The sequence below is a fragment of the Bos indicus x Bos taurus genome, chromosome 3 (genome assembly GCF_003369695.1).
Source record: "Bos indicus x Bos taurus breed Angus x Brahman F1 hybrid chromosome 3, Bos_hybrid_MaternalHap_v2.0, whole genome shotgun sequence".
Taxonomy (NCBI): Eukaryota; Metazoa; Chordata; class Mammalia; order Artiodactyla; family Bovidae; genus Bos; species Bos indicus x Bos taurus.
Window position 1 is genome coordinate 26,281,549 of NC_040078.1, and position 20,663 is coordinate 26,302,211.

General features: G+C 43.4%; 1 protein-coding gene across 2 annotated transcripts in view; it reads right to left on the reverse strand.

Moving 5' to 3' along the window:
• Positions 1 to 9,585: 9,585 nt before the first annotated feature.
• The window catches only part of TTF2 (transcription termination factor 2), a 53,673-nt gene continuing 42,595 nt past the window's right edge, over positions 9,586 to 20,663 (reverse strand). For both annotated transcript variants that reach the window (XM_027535773.1, XM_027535775.1), the window contains exons 19-23: positions 17,867 to 17,925; positions 16,877 to 17,027; positions 15,171 to 15,253; positions 13,503 to 13,577; positions 9,586 to 9,945 (exon numbers count right to left, since the gene is read on the reverse strand). In XM_027535773.1, the coding sequence (XP_027391574.1) occupies positions 9,801 to 9,945; positions 13,503 to 13,577; positions 15,171 to 15,253; positions 16,877 to 17,027; positions 17,867 to 17,925 (513 nt within the window). In that variant the 3' untranslated portion in view covers positions 9,586 to 9,800. The remainder of the gene's footprint in view (positions 9,946 to 13,502; positions 13,578 to 15,170; positions 15,254 to 16,876; positions 17,028 to 17,866; positions 17,926 to 20,663) is intronic.

Genomic DNA, 20,663 nt, shown 5'->3' on the forward strand with positions numbered 1-20,663 from the left:
CCAGTATTCTTGCCTGGAGAATTGTATGGACAGAGGAGCCTGGCGGGCTACAGTCCATGGGGTTGCAGAGTTGGACATGACTGAAGCAACTTAGCAGGCACACAAAACCACTATACTATCCCCGTGTAAGACAGTTTCTGGCACATATTAATAGTAGAGGCTTAATTAATATTTTGAATGAATAAAGATGTAACTGGTAGAATTTTTAGTTTGGATCTCCTTGGTATTTGTTTCTACAAGCCAGACTACTCTTCCCCCAAACTGATATTTTTTCCTTCAACCAGATACCATTTGGAAAAAAAATCTCAGCCTCCCAAACCTGTTGGATAAATTCTATGCACCTTAGGGACGAGCCTTGAATTTTCCAATTACCTCAGACATCTAGGGAATTACTTATCATGAAGAAGCTGGTTGTGTTACATCATTTTTCCCCATGTGTCTTTTTTTTTTTTTTTGGCTGCACTAGGTCCTTTGCGGCACATGGAGGCTTTTCTCTAGTTGTGGGGTGTGGGCTTCTTGTTCCCATGTGGGGACTTCTCTACTTGTGGAGCATGGGCTCTAGATTGTGGGGGCTCAGTAGTGCAGTACACAGGCTTAGTTGCCCTGTCACATGTGGGATCTCAGTTCCCTGACCAGGGATCAAACCCACATCCCCTTCATTAGAAGGCTGATTCTTAACCATGGGACTTCCAGGGAAGTCCCCACCATATGTCTTTTAATGAATCAGATTTCAGAACTAAGAAAGAAAAAGTTTATCATTTATTTCAGTTGGAAAAAGATTTTGGTCACTGGACAACTATACTGTAGATGAACTGTTATTATGAGAGAAAATTAAGGCATCTGCTGCTAAGTCACTTCAGTCATGTCCAACTCTGTGCAACCCCATAGACAGCAGCCCACCAGGCTTCCCCGTCCCTGGGATTCTCCAGGCAAGAAAACTGGAGTGGGTTGCCATTTCCTTCTCCAGTGCATGAAAGTGAAAAGTGAAAGTGAAGTCGTTCAGTCGTATCCGACTCTTAGCGACCACATGGACTGCAGCCTACCAGGCTCCTCCGTCCATGGCATTTTCCAGGCAAGAGTACTGGAGTGGGGTGCCATTGCCTTCTCCGATTAAGGTGTCTAGGTCTGGCAAATGGCCTACCTAGCTTTTAAGCAGTATCAATGGTAACAGACTATTTTGAGGGGCTCAAAATCACTGCAGATGGTGACTTCAGCCATGAAATTAGAAGATGCTTACTCCTTGGAAGGAAAGTTATGACCAACCTAGATAGCATATTCAAAAGCAGAGACATTACTTTGGCAACAAAGGTCCATCTAGTCAAGGCTATGGTTTTTCCAGTGGTCATGTATGGATGTGAGAGTTGGACTGTGAAGAAAGCTGAGCGCCGAAGAATTGATGCTTTTGAACTGTGGTGTTGGAGAAGACTGTTGAGAGTCCCTTGGACTGCAAGGAGATCCAACCAGTCCATCCTAAAGGATATCAGTCCTGGGTGTTCATTGGAAGGACTGATGCTGAAGCTGAAACTCCAGTACTTTGGCCACTCATGCGAAGAGCTTTCCCTGCATCAGGGAAAGATTGAAGGCAGGAGAAGGGAACCACAGAGGATGAGATGGTTGGATGGCATCACCGACTCAATAGGCATGAGTTTGAGTAAACTCCGGGAGTTGGTGATGGACAGGGAGGCCTGGTGTGCTGCAGTTCATGGGGTCACAAAGAGTCGGACACGGCTGAGCGACTAAACTGAACTGAACTGAATGGTAACAGTTCCATTACAAATATTTACAAAATTTGTGCAGGTGTTGGAGGGGAGGGAGAGGCTATTTTTAGTCTGTGCTACAATTGAGTTGAAATCCAGCTGAAAGACTTGGCAAAGTAAGACTGGTCAGCAGAGCCCAAGATTCCAAGGTGAGGACAAGAAGAATTTTCAGGATTTAAGAACTGTCCCCAGTGTAACCAAGTGCTTCAGAAATCACCTCTGAGTTGAGAGCACGGAAGCATCAAGGTACAGCATTATGATGTAAGCTGTATCTCTGGTGTTACAGGTAGGAAAAAGAGAGCCACAGATGACAGCCTCTGTCCCCTGGGATGGTGTAACAGGATAAACATCCGGGTTGTCGTGGATAACATACGTACACACAAACCTGCCAGTCTACCCATTCTCTAACCTCTAAAATGTAGTGGTCACTCAGCTTTACTGCAGAGGAAGTATACCTGTGAGTTAGGTTTGTCTCAATTAAGAGGTGGCTGGGTGAAGCGAATGCTAATTAAAAGTATAATATAGGAAGAGGCGTTTCACTCTTTTTGCTTTATTAGCTTCTGTGTGTGTGTGTGCTGAGTCACTTCAGTCGTGTCCGACTCTTTGTGACCCTGTGTACTGCAGCCTGCCAGGCTCCTCTGTCCTGGGATTCTCCAGGCAAGAATACTGGAAAGGGTTGCCATGCCCTGCTCCAGGGGATCTTCTCAACCTAGGGATCAAACCCACATCTCTTGCATCTCCTACATCGGCAGCCAGATTCTTTACCACTAGTACCACTTGAGAACCCGATTATTAACTTCTATATGATTTCAATTCCTTCACCACTTCCTCAAAGAAGTCCTTCTTAACTAGCTTCAAGCCTGCTCTAAGTCCTCCCAGCTATGTGGACCTCCGGACTGTAGCACTGATTGCCACAGCCACTTCACAGTCATACATGATCTGATTAATGCCCATCTCCCCTAATAAGGCTGGAAGCCTCAGGAGGACAGATTGTTTTTCAGTTTTGCTCACCCTTATACGGGCTTCCCTGGTAGCTCAGCTAGTAAAGAACCTGCCTGCAATGCAGGACACCCTAGTTCGATTCTTGATTCAGGAAGATCCCCTGGAGAAGGAATGGGCTACCCACTTCAGTAGTCTTGGGCTTCTCTTGTGGCTCAGCTGGTAAAGAATCTGCCTGCAATGCTGGAGATCTGGGTTCGATCCCTGGGTTGGGAAGATCCCCTGGAGAAGAACAGCTACCCTCTCCAGTATTCTGGCCTGGAGAATTCCATGGACTGTATAGTCCGTAGGGTAGCAAAGAGTTGGACTTAGTGCTCAGAAGTGCCTGGCACATTTAATGTTTTTAAATTAATGTATGAATAATCAAGCGCTTCTCCAGTGGTTCAGTGGTAAAGAATCCACCTGCAATGCAGGAGACACAGGAAATGTGGGTTTGATCCCTGGGTCAGGAAGATTTCCTAGAGGAGGGCATGGCAACCCACTCTAGTATTCTTGCCTGAGGAATCCCATGGACAGAGGGGACTGGCAGGCTACAGTCCATAGGGTCTCAAAGAGTAGGACACAATCAAAGAGACTAAGCATGGATGCACATGAATAATCAAACAGTAAAAGTTTTTACTTCTACATCTACTTCTGCTTCTTTGACATTGAAGTGCCTAAAGCCTTTGACTCTGTGGATCACAACAAACTGTGGAAAATTCTTCAAGAGATGGGAATACCAGACCACCTTACCTGCACCCTGAGAAACCTGTATGCAGCTCAAGAAGCAACAGTTAGAACTGGACATGGAACAACAGACTGATCCCAAAAGGATCAGGGGAAGGAGTATGTCAAAGCTATATATCATCACCCTGCTTATTTAACTTATATGCAAAGTATATCATGCAAAAATGCTAGGCTGGATGAAGCACAAGCTGGAATCAAGACTGCCGGGAGAAATATCAATAATCTCAAACATGCAGATGACACCACGCTTATGGCAGAAAGCGAAGAGGAACTAAAAAGCCTCTTTGATGAAGGTGAAACAAGAGAGTGAAAAAGTTGGCTTAAAACTCAACATTCAAAAAACAAAGACCATGGCATCCGGTCCCATCACTGCATGGCAAACAGACAGGGAAACAATGGAAACGGTGACAAACTTTATTATCTTGGGCTCCAAAATCACTGCAAATGGTGACTGCAACCATGAAATTAAGACGTTCACTCCTTGGAAGAAAAGCTATGACCAGACAGCATATTAAACTTAGACAGCATATTAAGAAATAGAGACATTACTTTGCTGACAAAGGTCCATAAAGTCAAAGCTATGGTTTTTCCAGTAGTCATGTATGGATGTGAGAGTTGGACCATAAAGAAGGCTGAGTACTGAAGAATTGATACTTTTGAACTGTGGTGCTGGAGAAGACTCTTGAGAGTCCCTTGGACTGCAAGGAGATCAAACCAGCCAATCCTACAGAGTCAACCCTGATTCTGAATATTCATTGGAAGGACTGATGCGGAAGCTGAAGCTCCAGTACTTTGACCACCTGATTCAAAGAGCAGACTCATTAGAAAAGACCCTGATGCTGGGAAACATTGAAGGCAGGACGACGAGATGTTTGGATGGCATCACCGACTCGATGAACTTGAGTTTGAGCAAGCTCCAGGAAATGGTGAAGGACACTGAGTGACTGAACAACAAAAACGTATTTTCCCATCCTTCCCTTCATACATAATCTCTACTACATGCAGAGTTAGCCAAGGATTCTAGGTACAAAGGACGTGAGCTAATGAAGACATGGTCTCCCGTTTCCCCCTAGGGGTTAGAGCAGGAGCCTCCAACCTTTTTGGCACCAGGGACTGGTTTCATAGAAGACAATTTTTCCATGGACCAGGGATGGGGGATTGTTTCGGGATGATACAAGTGCATTACATTTATAGTGCACTTTATTTCTATTATTATTACATTAACTCCATTTCAGATCATTAGGAATCAGATCCCAGAGGCTGGGGATCCCCAGATTCTTTCATTTCCATTCCTGTCCCCTGGCTACTGATTGAGTGGTTCTTTGTATGTAACCTTCGCTAATTGCATCGCTATCTATGAAAACATTTTATTCTAGGTTGTATGCCTACAATTTCTAAATTCCTATTGTTATTCTCTTTGTGCTTGAAGGTATGCCTTTTAATTCTTTCTGGCTTTTTCTAAAGCTAGATAGTGCAAAGCAAATAGCAGCACAACATCCCATTCTATAAACGCAAATTCTCTCAAGGTATTACGGTAGATACCAAGATTATAGACAAACAGGGGTCACACTGCGCAATGGCATTTCCATGACCGTCCTGTTAATGAAGGAGAATCTGGCTTCACCACTGAGCCCTGCTGAAAGCCATTAATACTTCACCGGGCAAGACAATGGGAGAGAGGAAAGAACCCAATAATCATATGCAGACATTTCAAATCACATCCCTGATTGCTAGAGGAAGGGGTTGTGCCCCAGAAGGACATCATCCTATTGTGTTCATAATAACTGAGTGGCGACAGGAGTCCTAGGGAAGGTTTTCAAGGGCCCAGGTTCCATCTAGCCATGGCATGCACAATGCCCCTTTTTTGATTAATACTGCCAAACAGAAGTCAAACTATAAACTCTGAGGGCAACTCTTTCATATAAAAATACCTTGTAAGCTGGGTGCTCGACAGTGTTGCACTTTGGAGACAGATGTTCACCATCTGGCTCTTTCAGCTGCACCCACGCTTCTATTTTATTCTCATATTCCAATACCTGGTCCCACAGCAATAACACTAGCATTTGGATAGCATGTCATGCTTAATAAAGCATTTATTACCCCATTTTGTCCTTGCCTAAGTCTGGTGAGGTAGGCAGGGAGATGTAAAAGGAAAATCCAACAGTTACGGTGTCACGTAAAGGGAGGTTGCTTGACACTGGCAGAACTCATAGGGCAGCAGGTCAATTAAGTTGTTACGTTGTGAGACACTGCCCACTGCCTGTGGGTGCAGACCCACCTTGTCACGCCCTGACCTTAAGAAACTGACTCACAGTAACTAAAATGAATGTGAGCCTGAGACGGATTCCAGAATGCTACTTATAATTCATGAGACACTGCCAGCCCAGGGCTGAGATTTCAGGATGCACATCTGGTAATGACAGTGGCTCCCATCCTTGCTGTATACACCTCACATCAATTGCATCTCCCTGTTACACCAAGACAAAGCTGGGAGGCTTTGCCAGTTTAGAATCTGAACGATGAAAGCTAGAGAAACTGTTTGAGATACCAGAAGGAATCTTATAGTAGATTCCATCAGTCAGTGGGCTCTGAATATCTGAAGAGTGTACATTACAATCCCTGCATCCATCTTCAGTCTAAAAGCAAGCATACTTGAACCTCAAAGTTAACACTGCCTCTCTCCTAAACAGGGCTTCACAGGTGGCTCATCAGTAAATAATCTGCCTGCCAATGCAGGAGATGTGTGAGTTTTATCCCTGGATTGAGAAGATCCCCTGGAGGAGGAAATGGCAACCGACTCCAGCATTCCTGCCTGGAGAATTCCATGGACACAGGTGTTAAAGCCACGCGTTCCGGGAAACAAACTCACTCCGAAGGACAATGCAGATAGTGGAGTGCAGTTTATTACACTGGCGGGCCCAAGGCAGAGTCTCCTCTTAGCCAAGGACCCTGATCAGCCCACCACCCCAATTTCCTTGAGACGTACACAAAACAGAGGAAGGGTAAATACAATCACAATAACCCCATCATTCATGCGTTAGGTGTTCAAACAGTTAATAATCAATAAGCCTGCGGTTACATCCCAATAGATACAGAAAGGGTTTATGACCTGTCCGGAGGCAGGCGTGATTAGAGTTTGTTTTCTCTTAGGCAATGAGTAACCTGGATGTGATCTTCAAGATTCCCCTGTCCAGAGGGGGTCTTATCCTTCTATTGTAGTTTCCATAGGCACTAAGCACAGAGTTCAGAGTCCATTGGAGAGGTGCCCGAGCATGATCAGCATGAACAGGCCTAAGATGGGGTCCAGCTCTGTTTCCTCATTCACGGGAGCCTGGTGGGTTACTGTCCAGAGTCGGACATGACTCTGTGGGGTTACTCGGTGGGTTACTCTGTGGGGTCACAGAGTCGGACATGACTGAGCACACACACACACTCTCCTAAACAGTGCCCGGAAAGGACACTGATAGTGTTGATTTAATGTGCCTTCAACTGACATGACCCACCTGTCGTGTCAAATGGGTATAGTGTGTGTATGTATGTTGTTAAAATCCCTGTGGAGCAGTGAGTGTATGCCAATCCTCACACCTCACAGACGGAAAGAACTGAGGTGCCTGGGGAATCTGCAACTAGCTAAACACCAGACAGTCAGCAAATGTTCCTACCAGCCTGGGAGCCAGGGCTTCTCAGGTGACATTCCCTTTAACCTGGTGTGTGGAACATACAACCAAACTCTCGGAGGGTAATCTTACATCTTCTATTTCCTGATTTTATCAGGGACCTCACTGTAGCTGCTGAAGTTCTAAAAACAATGCCCACCACAGTCACAGAGACCAAAGTGTGGAGAAGGGAATGATTTCTTCAAGGCTACACCCCCAGCTAAGGTGAACCCGGAAGTAAAGTCAGAACTCTTTCCCCCAGGCCACCTATCTCTACCTTTGCGGCCTTTAGACTATGTCCTTAGAGGGCACCTTTGCTTAAAAAGGCCCCAGGGCCTCAGTCCACGCTGTGACTGGCCTAAACACAGGGCTTTGCCATGTAATCCTAACTCAAAAGAGGACAACAATTCTAGCGAAGAAGAAATACAACTCTCTTCAGCAGAAATTTGCAGAGTAAGTGCTTTGAAAATGACCGCCAACAGGAAGAAGGGAATCTGAATAGTTCCCCAAAGGGAAATTCTCAAAGAGTTTGTATTGGTTAGGATACAAACTGCTATATAAACAATCCCTAAATCTCATAGCTAAAAAAAAAAAATTATTTCTTGATTAGGTCATAGTCCGACGTGGGTGAGCTGGGATGAGAAGGGAGGCACTGGAAGCCTGTGTTCCGCTGTCATTCAGGAGCGGAGGCTTACCAGTCTACCGAAGGGTCCATGGCCAACAGCAGATTAAAAACCTCTGATCTAGTGGCTCCACAGTTCTCTAGGGCCCTGCAGTTGTCCATCAGTTCCTTTGTATTCAGCGGGCCAACAAGAAAAGAAACAGCACAAAGAATCATATGCAAAGTTTTAGAAGGGCAGATAAGAAATGACTTACACATCGCTTCTCTCCACATTCCACTGACTTAGAACTGCGTAATACGACCCATGTAACCGCAGTGAAGAATAGGAAATGTAGTCTCTGGTAGTGGGGAGGAAAAGGGACATGGGGGTTAGTGGACACAAAGCATTATCTCTGCTACATGTCAAACACATATTTAGTGGATTATGCCAGTGATAATAAAAATAATATATGGTTCAGTAATCCTGAATATAACAATGAGACTAAGTGCTTCTATACCGCAAATGTGTAAAACTACAAATACTATAAAAATACAAATGTTAAACTACATGACACAAATACTACATGACAACACAAAATGATATAATAACATAAATGATATGATATCAAATTCTAAATGATATAATAATACAAATACTACCCAACCACGTATTAGGTAGGAACCCACTTCTGCTCAGCCTATACAGAGATGGTTACTATAAAACTCTTAGAGGAAAACACAGGCAGAACACTCTTTTGACATAAGCACCAGGATCTTTTTGGACCCACCTACTACAGTAATGAAAACAAAAACAAAAATCAACAATTGGGATCTAATTAAACTTAAAAGCTTTTGCACAGCAAAGGAAACCATAAACAAGATGAAAAGACAACCCCCAGAATGGGAGAAAAATATTTGCAAACAAAGCAATGGACCAAGGATTAATCTCCAATACACACAAACTGCTCATGCAGCTCAACATCAAAGAAAAAAAGACAAACAACCCAATCAAACTCTGGGTAGAAGACCTAAATAGATATTTCTCCAAAGAAGATCTAGAGATGGCCAACAACACAAGAAAAGATGCTCAACATCGCTCATTGTAAGAGAAATGCAAATCAAAACTATAACAAGGTATCACCTCATACCTGTCAGAAAGAAAGGCCATCATTAAAAAATCTACAAACAATAAATGCTGGAGAGGGTGTGGAGAAAAGGGGGCTCTCTTGCACTGTTGGTGGGAATGTAAATTGAGACAGTCACTATGGAGAACAGTATGGGGGTACCTTAAAAAACTAAAAACAGAACTACTGTACGACCCAGCAATCCTACTTTCCATATACCCAGAGAAAACCATAATTCAAAAAGATACATGCACACCAGTGTCTATTGCTTCCATGTCCTGGCTATTTACAACAGCAGAGCCAAGACATGGAAGCAACCTAAACGTCCATCAATAGAGGAATGGATAAAGAAGATGTGATGCATGTATACAATGGAATATTAGCCATAAAAAGGAACAAAACTGAGTCATTGGAGAGATGTATACAATGGAATATTAGCCATAAAAAGGAACAAAACTGTAGTCATTTGGACCTAGAAACTGTCAAAATAATGTAAGTCAAAAAGAGAAAAACAAATATTGTATATTAATGTGTATATGTGGAATCTAGAAAAATGGTCTAGAAGAGATGGTTATAGGAGCAGCCTTGTTGGTAGGAACTGAAGAGATGGGAGGGAGTCTGTGTTAGAAAAGGCAGTAACACCGGGTGCCCATCAGCTGAGAAGAAAAAGGCACAGAGGGCTTTTTAAGTGTTTCCTGAAGCTTAGGTACAACTCTCCCAGGGCTGTTTATCCAAAGTACTTTATTGGTTTTATTTAATACACTGATTGGTTAACTAGCTGGTTAACATGATAATTCATCCTCGCTTGGAGAAGGGCATCAGGCTTGAAGGTGAAACTGAAAGCCAAGGAGAGCTCAAAGGACCAGGGTCAAGTCGATCCCCGCAGATCCTAGTGCAAACCAACCGTGGCGCTATTCTGCGCCCAAGAAACAGGAAGTTAGATGCCAAAAAGGACTTTGAGGTCAGCCAAGGAGAGCTTGGTGACAAATTCTTCAGATCCTGATAGAATCTGTTTGGCTAAATCTTTCTTTTTTTCTTGGAGTTGCAAGATCTTCTCTTCCACTGTTTCCTCACAAACAAATCTGAAAAACAGACAAGCAAACAATCAAAACCCCAAAGCAGCATATCTCAAGAAATATTCAAACTCTACGTATGCTTAGTTTTTAAAGGAGATTTCTTCCTCTATTTTTCCTTAGGTTTGATTAATAACTCTATGTTTAGGAAACCTAAACAACTTAGACTAAATATATACATGCGTTTAAAGTGATCTGAACTCAGACTGGCTTTTTATTTCTTTTCAAAGCTGAGATAATTGAGAAACGCCAGAATCACAAGAGATATGTGCCTAGTCACTCAGTCATGTCCGATTTTCTGACCCCATGAACTGCAGCCTGACGGGCTCCTCTGCCCTTGAGGATTCTCCAGGCTAGAATACTGGAGTGGGTTGCCATGCTCTCCTCAAGGGGATCTTGCCAACCTAGGGATCGAATCCAGGTCTCCTGCATTGCAGGCGGATTCTTTACCAACTGAGCCACTAAGGAATATGCCAACCCCAAAAAATAAAAATTGTAGAGATCCACCTTTCACACAAAAAGCTCCATCTTGGCAAGTTCAGAAGGTGTAAAGCTATCAGGCTTCTGCTAGAAATATGTGTACTGGTTAAAGTACAGAGTGTCTTCTTTCACGGCTAATTCACACTGAAAACAGGTTTGACCAGTTGAGGAAATGCCACTGTTGTCCTTTCTTCACTCATTCAATAAGAACTGATGGAGATTCACTGTATGCCATGCACCATGCTAGGTATAGGAACATAAGAGACGAACATGCTCGTGCAGTCAGAGGACACAAGATAAGGACGTGAAAACAAACAGCAAGAATAATGACAGGCCCTGGGAACTGCTCTAATGGAAATATGTCCACTGTACAAGACGAGTGAAAGGAAATCTGTCTGGGCTATTCAGGGACGACCCCATTGACGAGTTAATTCTTCATGTGACTTGTAGGATGAGCAAGGGTTTGCCAGATGGAACAATGGGGAGGGCATCCCAGGGAATGGGAACATGTATAAAACCATGGCTAACATGTGCAGCAACATGGATGGATCTAGAGATTATCGTACTAAACCAGAAAGAGACAAATACCACATGATATCACTTATATGTGGAGCCTAGAATACGACAGAAATGAACATATCTATGAAACAGAAACAGACTCACAGGTACAGAGAACAAGCTTTGGCTGCCAAGGAGGGTGGGGGTGGAGGAGGGACGGCTTGGGAGTTTGGGGTTAGCAGAGGCAAACTATTCTATGATGGATAAACAGCAAAGTCCTACTGTACAGCACAGGGAATTATATTCAATGTCCTGTGATAAACCATAAGGGAAAATATAAAAAAGAATATATATAACTGCCACTTTTGCTATACAGCAGAAATTAACAAACACTGTAAATCAACCGTACGTCAATAAAATTAAAAATAACAAAGAAAAAACAGAATGAATGGAATAGAGAAATTGTCCAACTCTTTGCGATGCTATGGACTATAGCCCGCCAGGCTTCCCTGTCCATGGAATCCTCCAGGCAAGAATACTGGAGTGGGTTGCCATTCCCTTCTCCAGGAGGTCTTCCTGACCCAAGGATCGAACTCAGGTCTCCTGCATTGTAGGCAGATTCTTTACCATCTGAGCCTCAAAGGAAGCAGGAGTATGATTACATGTTTAAGCTATAAAGTAACCACTTACATTTAGAAAAAAAGAAACAAAACCTTTGCCGAGTTTTGGAACACGGTATGCTTGGGGAGGTCATTCAATCTGGCCAGGGCAAAAGGCAAACACTACGCTGTACTACAACGTGGTGGGGGCGGGGTCATGAGTGACCATTCCTGCAATGCTAAGAAACTTAAGAGTTGAAAGAAGGAAATGGCAGTGGATGGGAAGAAAGGGATGGTTATAAGAAACATCTAGGAAATAAAATGAATGGACATGGTTTGTGAAAAGTAAGAAGATGGAGTCTGGTTTTGGCTCCATGATTAGATAAACAGTGGCACTATTCACAAAGATAAGGAATTCAGAAGAATCAACAGATACGGGGAAGTAGGGAGAAACCATCTCAGCGTGTGATACTGTGAGTCCCTGGAGCATGTAACTGTACTTGCTACATGGGGACTCCCCACTTTTGTTGTCTGTTTAGTTGTGAAGTCGTATCTGACTCTTTGCAACCTCATGGACTACATTCTGCCAGGCTCCTCTGTCCATGGTATTTCCCAGGCAAGAATACTGGAATGGGTTGCCATTACCTTCTTCAGGGGATCTTCCCAACCCAGGGATCGAACCCAGGTCTCCTGCATTGCAGGAGAGTTCTTTACCACTAAGCCACCTGGGAAGCCTAATAGGTATTCATTGTTTTGAGTTGAATGAGATAAATCCATGAGTAAATGAATAATGGGTGCGGATGTGGACACTTGGATTCATATATTTTGTGGGGATTTGGATATCTGGGCCTGAAGGTTAGGAGACCTTGGAACTGATGGTATAGATTTTGGACTTGCTGGAGTAGATAGGATTATTGAGAGGTGCATACAAAGTAAGCTGAGAAGACAGCTAAAGACAGAACAACTGACACAACTGCTGTACTTGGCACATTCTGGAATTCATGGGTGCCCCTTAGCAAGAGCAGCTTCAGTGACGTGACAGGGGTGAAAGCCAGTTCATACAGGTTGAGGAATGAATGGGAAATAAGTAAAGACAGACAATGATTTCTAATTCTTCAAGAAACTTGGCCATGAAGATGAAGGAAAGCAGTCCATAACTGGGCTGGATTGCACTGTTAACGCAGGTTCTAACATTGTTTTTAAAAAGAGGAGGGAGTCACGTAGAGGGACATTCTACAAAATAACTGCCCTGTGCATTTTAAAAATGTCACTGTCAGAAAACACAAAGAAAGACTGAAGTGTTGTTCCAGATTAAAGGGGACAAGAGAGTCAGGAGAATTGAATGCGATGCAGGACCTTTTGCTGGTAAGGACATCACTGGAAAAAGTGGCAAAATTGAATAAGGTCCATAGATCAGATGATAGTATTGTATCATTGTTAACATCCTGGTTTTGATAACTTTATTGTGATTATGTAAGAGATGTCATTTTTAGAAAGTGCCTATTTTAGTATTTAGAGGTAAAGGAACATCATGTCTGCAACTTACTGTCAAATGGTCCAGAAAAAAGCTTACACACACACACACACACACACACACACCACAAATGTCACAGCAGTCAGGAATTTTTTGGTATTATTCTTACAATCAAGAACTCTGGGGTATTTTTGTAAGAATTCTTACATTCTTTCCTATGTCTGAAGTTATGTCAAAATAAAAGCGAAAGAAAGAAAGAGGAGGGTCCTTTCATGGGCAGCCTTGACTGAGATAAGGCTCATCACTGTACTTAAGTTTCCTTCTGCAGGGACCAGCTCCAAAGTTACTCCCAGATTGCTTGAGTTCCCCTCCTGACCATGAGTGCCAAGGAGGATGAGCCCCACAAAAACCATCAGTACAGTGACCACCAAATACTTTACATTCTGTTTAAACACTACCCAAGAAAGATTTTCACAGGAGCAGATCTTGGCCCCAGGAGACCTTTACATACTTACTTATGTATGACGACATCTTTTTGCTGCCCTACTCGGTAGATTCGGTCACAAGCTTGATCTTCAAGTGATGGATTCCTGTGAGAAGACAGGGTTTGAGCTCAGGGGAACTGACATCCTCGACAAGGGGCGGGCAAATCCCACAGGCCAAATCCAGCCTGCAGTCTGTCTCTGTATGGCTCTTGAGTTTGAAATAGCTGTTACATTTTTAAAGGTTGGTAAAAAAAAAAAAATCAAAACCAAAATCCACAAAAAAGAATATGTGACAGAGACCTATGTATCTGCAAAGCCTAAACTATTTATAGAAAAAGTTGGTAGATCTCTGTTCTAGTCTATGTGGGGCTTGGAGACTCCCAGATGTCTTCTTGACCTCTCATGAGAAACTGGGCTCAGATTTGCCTCCAATAGGAACTCTTAGCACCACCATCAGCTGAAAACTATAGGTAACAGAGGCTAAAGTGATGCTCAAACCCAATCATTAACTAGCTGGATGACTCTGGGCAAGTCATCTAACCATAACCTAAAAGGCTTGGGAATGGGAGGACTGGCAAATGATCATTAATGCCTTTATCTTTTTTAAGATTTTTTTTTAACTGTGGACCACTTTTAAAGTCTATATTGAACTTACTACAATACTGTTTGCTTTATGTTTTGGTTTTTTAGCTGCAAGGCTTATGGGATTTTAGCTCCCCAACCAGGGATTGAACCCACACCCCCTGCGATGGAAGACAAAATCTTTTAACTACTGGACCATCAGGAAAGTCCCCTCTAATGCCTTTTTCAACTTTTAACTTTCTATGATTCAAATAAGAAGACTTAATTTGTTTCCTTCTTTCTAGATTCTCCTTTTCAATTCCAAACTAGTTTCTCATCTTACCTCTTTAAAAACTTGAATAACATTTCTCCAATTCAGAAACCAGCATGATTCCAATTCTGCTTTCCTCATGTATGGGGGTGGGAGGGGTCCCAAGTAAGACCTAAACACATTCTCCAGGAAGATAACAACAGGTGGGCCTGTCTGTGCCCATCTGGGCTGCCTGGAGAACAAATGACAATCCCTGGCAACGGTGCCTGGTGCAGCAATCCCTAATTGGCATTGAAAAAGCAAAACTGGGACAGATTATGATACTTTCTCCTAGCAACACATGATCATTTGCTTCATATCTAGGAAGGATGCTGCTATGCTCCTGGTGTTGACACTATGAGCGGTGAGTCCAAGACTACGTGTTAAGCATGTATCTAACATAATTAGAAAATTTCTTTGCCTTTTCCTTTAGGAGTAATGGTTCTCCTTCTTTGCCAATGCTGAGATATCCTTGGACGTGAACAAGTATGTCTGAAATACAGTATTTTGAAGAGATAAAACTCTTCGTTGAGTAAAGTAGCTCTTAGCCATGAGAAAAAGCCCTACTCCCAGTTTCCATGGAAACAGACATTAGGTTAACAATAAAGTGAACAAACTATTTCAAATAGTCATTTGAATCCTGCCTTGCTCAGGAATACAGGGCCATCAACTCAGCCTATACCATTTTGATCTGTATCTATATACACATATGCACAGAGGCAGCTCCACAATACGAAAGGAACACACTCATTATGAGGTCAGGTTTTACTGCCCCTCTGGTCTCCCTGCGATGCAGGGACAACTCAAGAAAAATCCATAACTGTTACCAGTGCATGTCCAGAAGAAAAAGATGGTTTCCTCCAGTCAGGTTTAGACCGACACCTCCAGCCAAGAGAGAAATTAGCATAACCTTCAAAAGGAAGCACACCATTCACTTTACACAGATTCGGTCTCATAAAGCATCTCTCCTCCTGTTACAGGTTCAATACCAAGACCAACACAAATAAGCAACATGTTCTTATCAAATTTCCTTCTGCAGTCATAAAGGCACTGTTTCAAAACTTTGAGATGCTATTTTCCCTGCCTCACCTTTGAGAAGATTTTCATTTAACCTTGTTTTGGTGAGTCAATCTCAAGACATTAATTGCGTGCCTGCCAAATATATGAATACTACCATTTAGAGGACTGCAGCTGGTCAGTTCAATACACTTTCCATCAACCAGATACTGTCTAATCCACCAGTCCCCCCCCACTGCTATGACTCTCCTGCCTATCACTCAACTGCTGTTTGGTCGCTCAGTCATGTCTGACTCTTTGTGACCCACAAAGAGGACTCTAGCCCACCAGGCTCCTCTGTCCATGGGATTTCCCAGGCAAGAATACTGGAGTGGGTAGCCATTCCCTTCTCCAATGAATCTTGCCAATCCAGGGACCAACCCCAAGTCTCCCCCTTGGCAGGCAGATTCTTTACCACTGAGCCACGAGGGAAGCCCTAAATTCCCATCATCCATAATTAGATGTTTTTGAGAGGAGAGGGAAAAAATTGGCTTAAAACTCAAGATTCAGAAAACTAAGATCGTGGCATCGCGTCCCATCACTTTATGGCAAATAGATGGAAGCAGTGAGACACTTTATTTTGGGGGGCTCCAAAATCACTGCAGATGGTGACTGCAAGCCATGAAATTAAAAGACGCTTACTCCCTGGAAGAAAAGCTATGACCAACCTAGACAGCATATCAAAAAGCAGACATTACTTTGCCAACAAAGGTCCGTCTACTCAAAGCTATGGTTTTTCCAGTAGTCATGTATAGATATGAGAGTTGGACTATAAAGAAAACTGACCACTGAAGAATTGATCCTTTTGAACTGTGGTGTTGGAGAAGACTCTTGAGAGTCCCGTGGACTGCAAGGAGATCCAACCAGTCCATCCTGAAGGAAACCAGTCCTGAATATTCATTGGAAGGACTGATGCTGAAGCTGAAACTCCCATACTTTGGCCACCTGATGCGAAGAGCTGACTCACTGGAAAAGACCCCAATGCTGGGAATGATTGAAAGTGGGAGGAGAAGGGGACGACAGAGGATGAGATGGTTGGATGGCATCACCAACTCAATGGATATGAGTTTGAGTAAGCTCCAGGAGTTGGTGATGGACAGGGAAGACTGACATGCTGCAGTCCATGGGGTCACAAAGAGTCAGTCAAGACTGAGTGACTGAACTGAACTGACTGTTCTCCCACTGCCCTCCATCTTTCCTCATATCAAGATCCCACACATCCTTCCAGGCTTGCCTTTTCCACAAAGAGTTTCTTGATCCTAACCAGTTCTGTCCTTACTCTCTTTAACCTTCATATTTTATTCTCTTAGAGTATTTTCACACTTTGATATGTACCCCTGATAAATGACAAAAGAATCAAAAATACCTGGAGGGATCAAAGCTATGAATATTTTTCAAATGATCTATGTTAAAATTTTCTGTGTAATCGGGAACAATCTGCTCTTAATTACAGAACTCAGCTGTGATCAGCTCATACCTGAGGGCCCCGGGGGCTGTTAAATGCCTCTACCAAGTCCATTCTCTGTTTAGGGTTGACAGAGCCATCGATGGTGGCATAAGTAAATCCACATCTCTTAAGATGCAAGGCTACAACCTTCAGCATGCTGGTCCACTGAGAGACAATGACACTGGAAGAAAGGAGAAAACAGAAAACCAACGCAGATGAAACAAACTCATCTGCAGGGCTTCAACACCTGCTATCCATACGATTCAGTTATCAAATGTGGAAGAAGGAAAGCCTTCTGATACCTAAGGGTACACACTTAGGTGACATAAGATTATAATGCTCCCAGGTATTTCTATATCTAGTCTGCAACTTATCTTGTGTGAAATGAAGTCAGAACAAAGTGGTGGTGAAACTCAAGTGACGGCCGCAGCCTCCGATTATCTGGGGGCCTAGTTCTCATCTACAGGAGGTCTGTCCTCCTGCAGAAAAGGAGGACAGGCCCCTCCCCTTGCCAGTCAGAACCATAAGCCTCTAGGGCTTCTCTGTTCCCCCCATGCTGTGCTTTAATTAGAGTTTTACATGTTTAGATCAAATCTTTCTGATCTACAAATGCAGCAAGTAACACAGAGTAAAGTAAAACAAACAATGACTGAACCTCCTGCATCCCCGCCCCTAGCTCAGCAACATGCCCAGCACTGTGGGGGCTCCCAGTCTGACCACACCCCTCTCCCTCCATCTCCCTCTGTTATTGTCTTGCTTTGTTTAAGATGCTTCTTCTCTGCTCTTAAACACCTCTTCAGATGCTCAGCTTACTTAGATCCTCCAAGGATTGCCTTTGCAACCAGTGTCAGAAATATTTTAATTAGAAATCACAGGGAATTTGTGCTGTAACCTCAGTACTTTCTGCTGAGTGTGACTCAAGGTCCTTGATATAAAAAGCTAAGATTTGTAACCATTCACAATATCCAATTTTCTTGCATAATTACAAGCAACACTTGGATAATGAAATAACACACTTACCTCTTTTGGGACCCTGAATTTCTTCGGACTGCCTCCAATTCTGCCAACAGAGATGAAATCTGGGAAAAGGTTGAATTAACATAAGTAGGTTTAAGCAAATTTGCTTTTCTCCATTTTCTCTCCCCTGAATGAAGGAATCAATGTCCCCCAGGGCCTCTCGGCTTTAAGTATTACTCCTCTCTGGCTCCCTCTCCTCTCTGCAGCCAGAGGACTATTTCCAAAATGCCACTTTCTTATTTTCTTTCGCTGACTGAAGAACCTCCAGTGGCCTCCCACAGAGAATAAAGCCCAAGCTCCTTACAATGACCTCCCAGATTCTCACTTCCTCTCACATCTCCAGCCTTATCCCTCATTACACCCAAATGATGCTTGGGTGATACCAACATTCTCCCTCCACTGAGCCGTGCTTTGTCTCCTCTTTGTCCATTCTGTTCCCTCTGCTTAGAACAGCCTTCAGTTCAGTTCAGTTCAGTCCAGTCACTCAGTCATGTCCGACTCTTTGCGACCCCATGAATCGCAGCACGCCAGGCCTCCCTGTCCATCACCAACTCCCGGAGTTCACTCAGACTCACGTCCATTGAGTCAGTGATGCCATCCAGCCATCTCATCCTTTGTCGTCCCCTTCTCCTCCTGCCCCCAATCCCCCCAAGCATCAGAGTCTTTTCCAGTGAGTCAACTCTTCGCATGAGGTGGCCAAAGTACTGGAGTTTCAGCTTTAGCATCATTCCTTCCAAAGAAAGCCCAGGGCTGATCTCCTTCAGAATGGACTGGTTGGATCTCCTTGCAGTCCAAGGGACTCTCAAGAGTCTTCTCCTACACCACAGTTCAAAAGCATCAATTCTTCGGCGCTCAGCCTTCTTCACAGTCCAACTCTCACATCCATACATGACCACAGGAAAAACCATAGCCTTGACTAGATGGACCTTTGTTGCCAAAGTAATGTCTCTGCTTTTGAATATGCTATCTAGATTGGTCATAACTTTCCTTCCAAGGAGTAAGCATCTTTTAATTTCATGGCTGCAGTCACCATCTGCAGTGATTTTGACGCCCAAAAAAATAAAGTCTGACACTGTTTCCACTGTTTCCCCATCTATTTCCCATGAAGTGATGGGACCGGATGCCATGACCTTAGTTTTCTGTTGAAAACTAAGATCCTCCTGCCCCCAATCCCTCCCAGGGATTGGGAGATTGGGAGTGGGAGGAGAGGGAACCAGAAAGGAGTAATACTTAAAGCCGAGAGGCCCTGGGGGAGACTGATTCTTTAATTCAGGGGAGAGAAAATGGAGAAAAGCAAATTTGTTGAGTTTTAAGCCAACGTTTTCACTCTCCACTTTCATTTTCATCAAGAGGCTTTTGAGTTCCTCTTCACTTTCTGCCATAAGGGTGGTGTCATCTGCATATCTGAGGTGATTGATATTTCTCCCGGCAATCTTGATTCCAGCTTGTGTTTCTTCCAGTCCAGCGTTTCTTATGATGTACTCTGCATATAAGTTAAATAAGCAGGGTGACAATATACAACCTTGACGTACTCCTTTTCCTATTTGGAACCAGTCTGTTGTTCCATGTCCAGTTCTAACTGTTGCTTCCTGACCTGCATACAGATTTCTCAAAGGCAGGTCAGGTGGTCTGGTATTCCCATCTCTTTCAGAATTGTCCACAGTTTATTGTGATCCACACAGCCTTAGGTGCCAGCTTAATGTCATTTCTTGGAGGTCCTCACCAATCCAAGGTGCCCACTGACTATGTGCAACTATACACCGTTTCTTTCTATTATCATGGTCTTTTAAAAAAATTATATACTAATTGCTTATTAGTTATCTCTTGCTTTCGAGGCCAGAGATGCTCCAAGGAGGCAAAGCTGGCATGTGTCTGGTTCATCTGCACCCTTAGCACCCAGCACACTGCGGGACCACAGAAGATACTATCCTAATATTTGCAGAAGGAGAAAGTAAAAGAGCCTGACCTGGTCTGAGGCCTGCTGCACATGGTGTTGAAGAAAACCTTTCCAGATTGAGGAACACTTGCTCAAGCTTTGTGACAAGCTCCCTGGCTATTTATCCAAAACTGCTCAGGGCACATTCAAGTCAATGAAGGAACAGACAGTAAGAACACATGGGCAGGACTTCAAAGAGTAACTGAGTTCATTCTTCCTGACTGCTAAGGTGAATGACCTTTCTAAAGTTTCTAAGAGGCCTAGAGTTCATCTCCAGAGTGGTAGAAGAGGAAGAGCATTAGACTAGGAACCAGGAGATGAACAGCGTTCCTACTTTGCAATCACAGGGCTAGATCACTCTGAAACTCCTAGGGAAGAGTTCAGCTTCCTCATGGGTAAAAGGAGCTGACCCAGAGCAATGGAGATGCGCTTAGCTCTTCCCCTCTATGCTGTCATGACGTTACTGGTAACCTGTAGAGGCCCCCACGTGAGGCTGCATTCCAATCTAAACAAACATTCCCATGACTGGGCAGAAAGACAGTCATAGGACTGTATCATTTTGAATCAGTAGGAATTAAAAAAGCATGTACGTGAAGTGCCTGGTGTTCTGACAACTTGAGAAAGTTGTCAGAAATCAGAAAGCTGACAACTTACAGAAAGTTCTTGAATTGCCACGTAAAAAACCTAGCCATAGGTATTTTGAAGGAAAAAAATGCAGTGGGAGAGCAGGATTTATGGTCTGTGAGATGTAGACTTATTCTAATAACATTCTGTATGAGTTTTGGTTTGTGCTATCGAACAAACTCACTTCCTTACGTGAAACCACCTTAAGAGGTTTGAACTATGAGTAATGTGCTCACAATA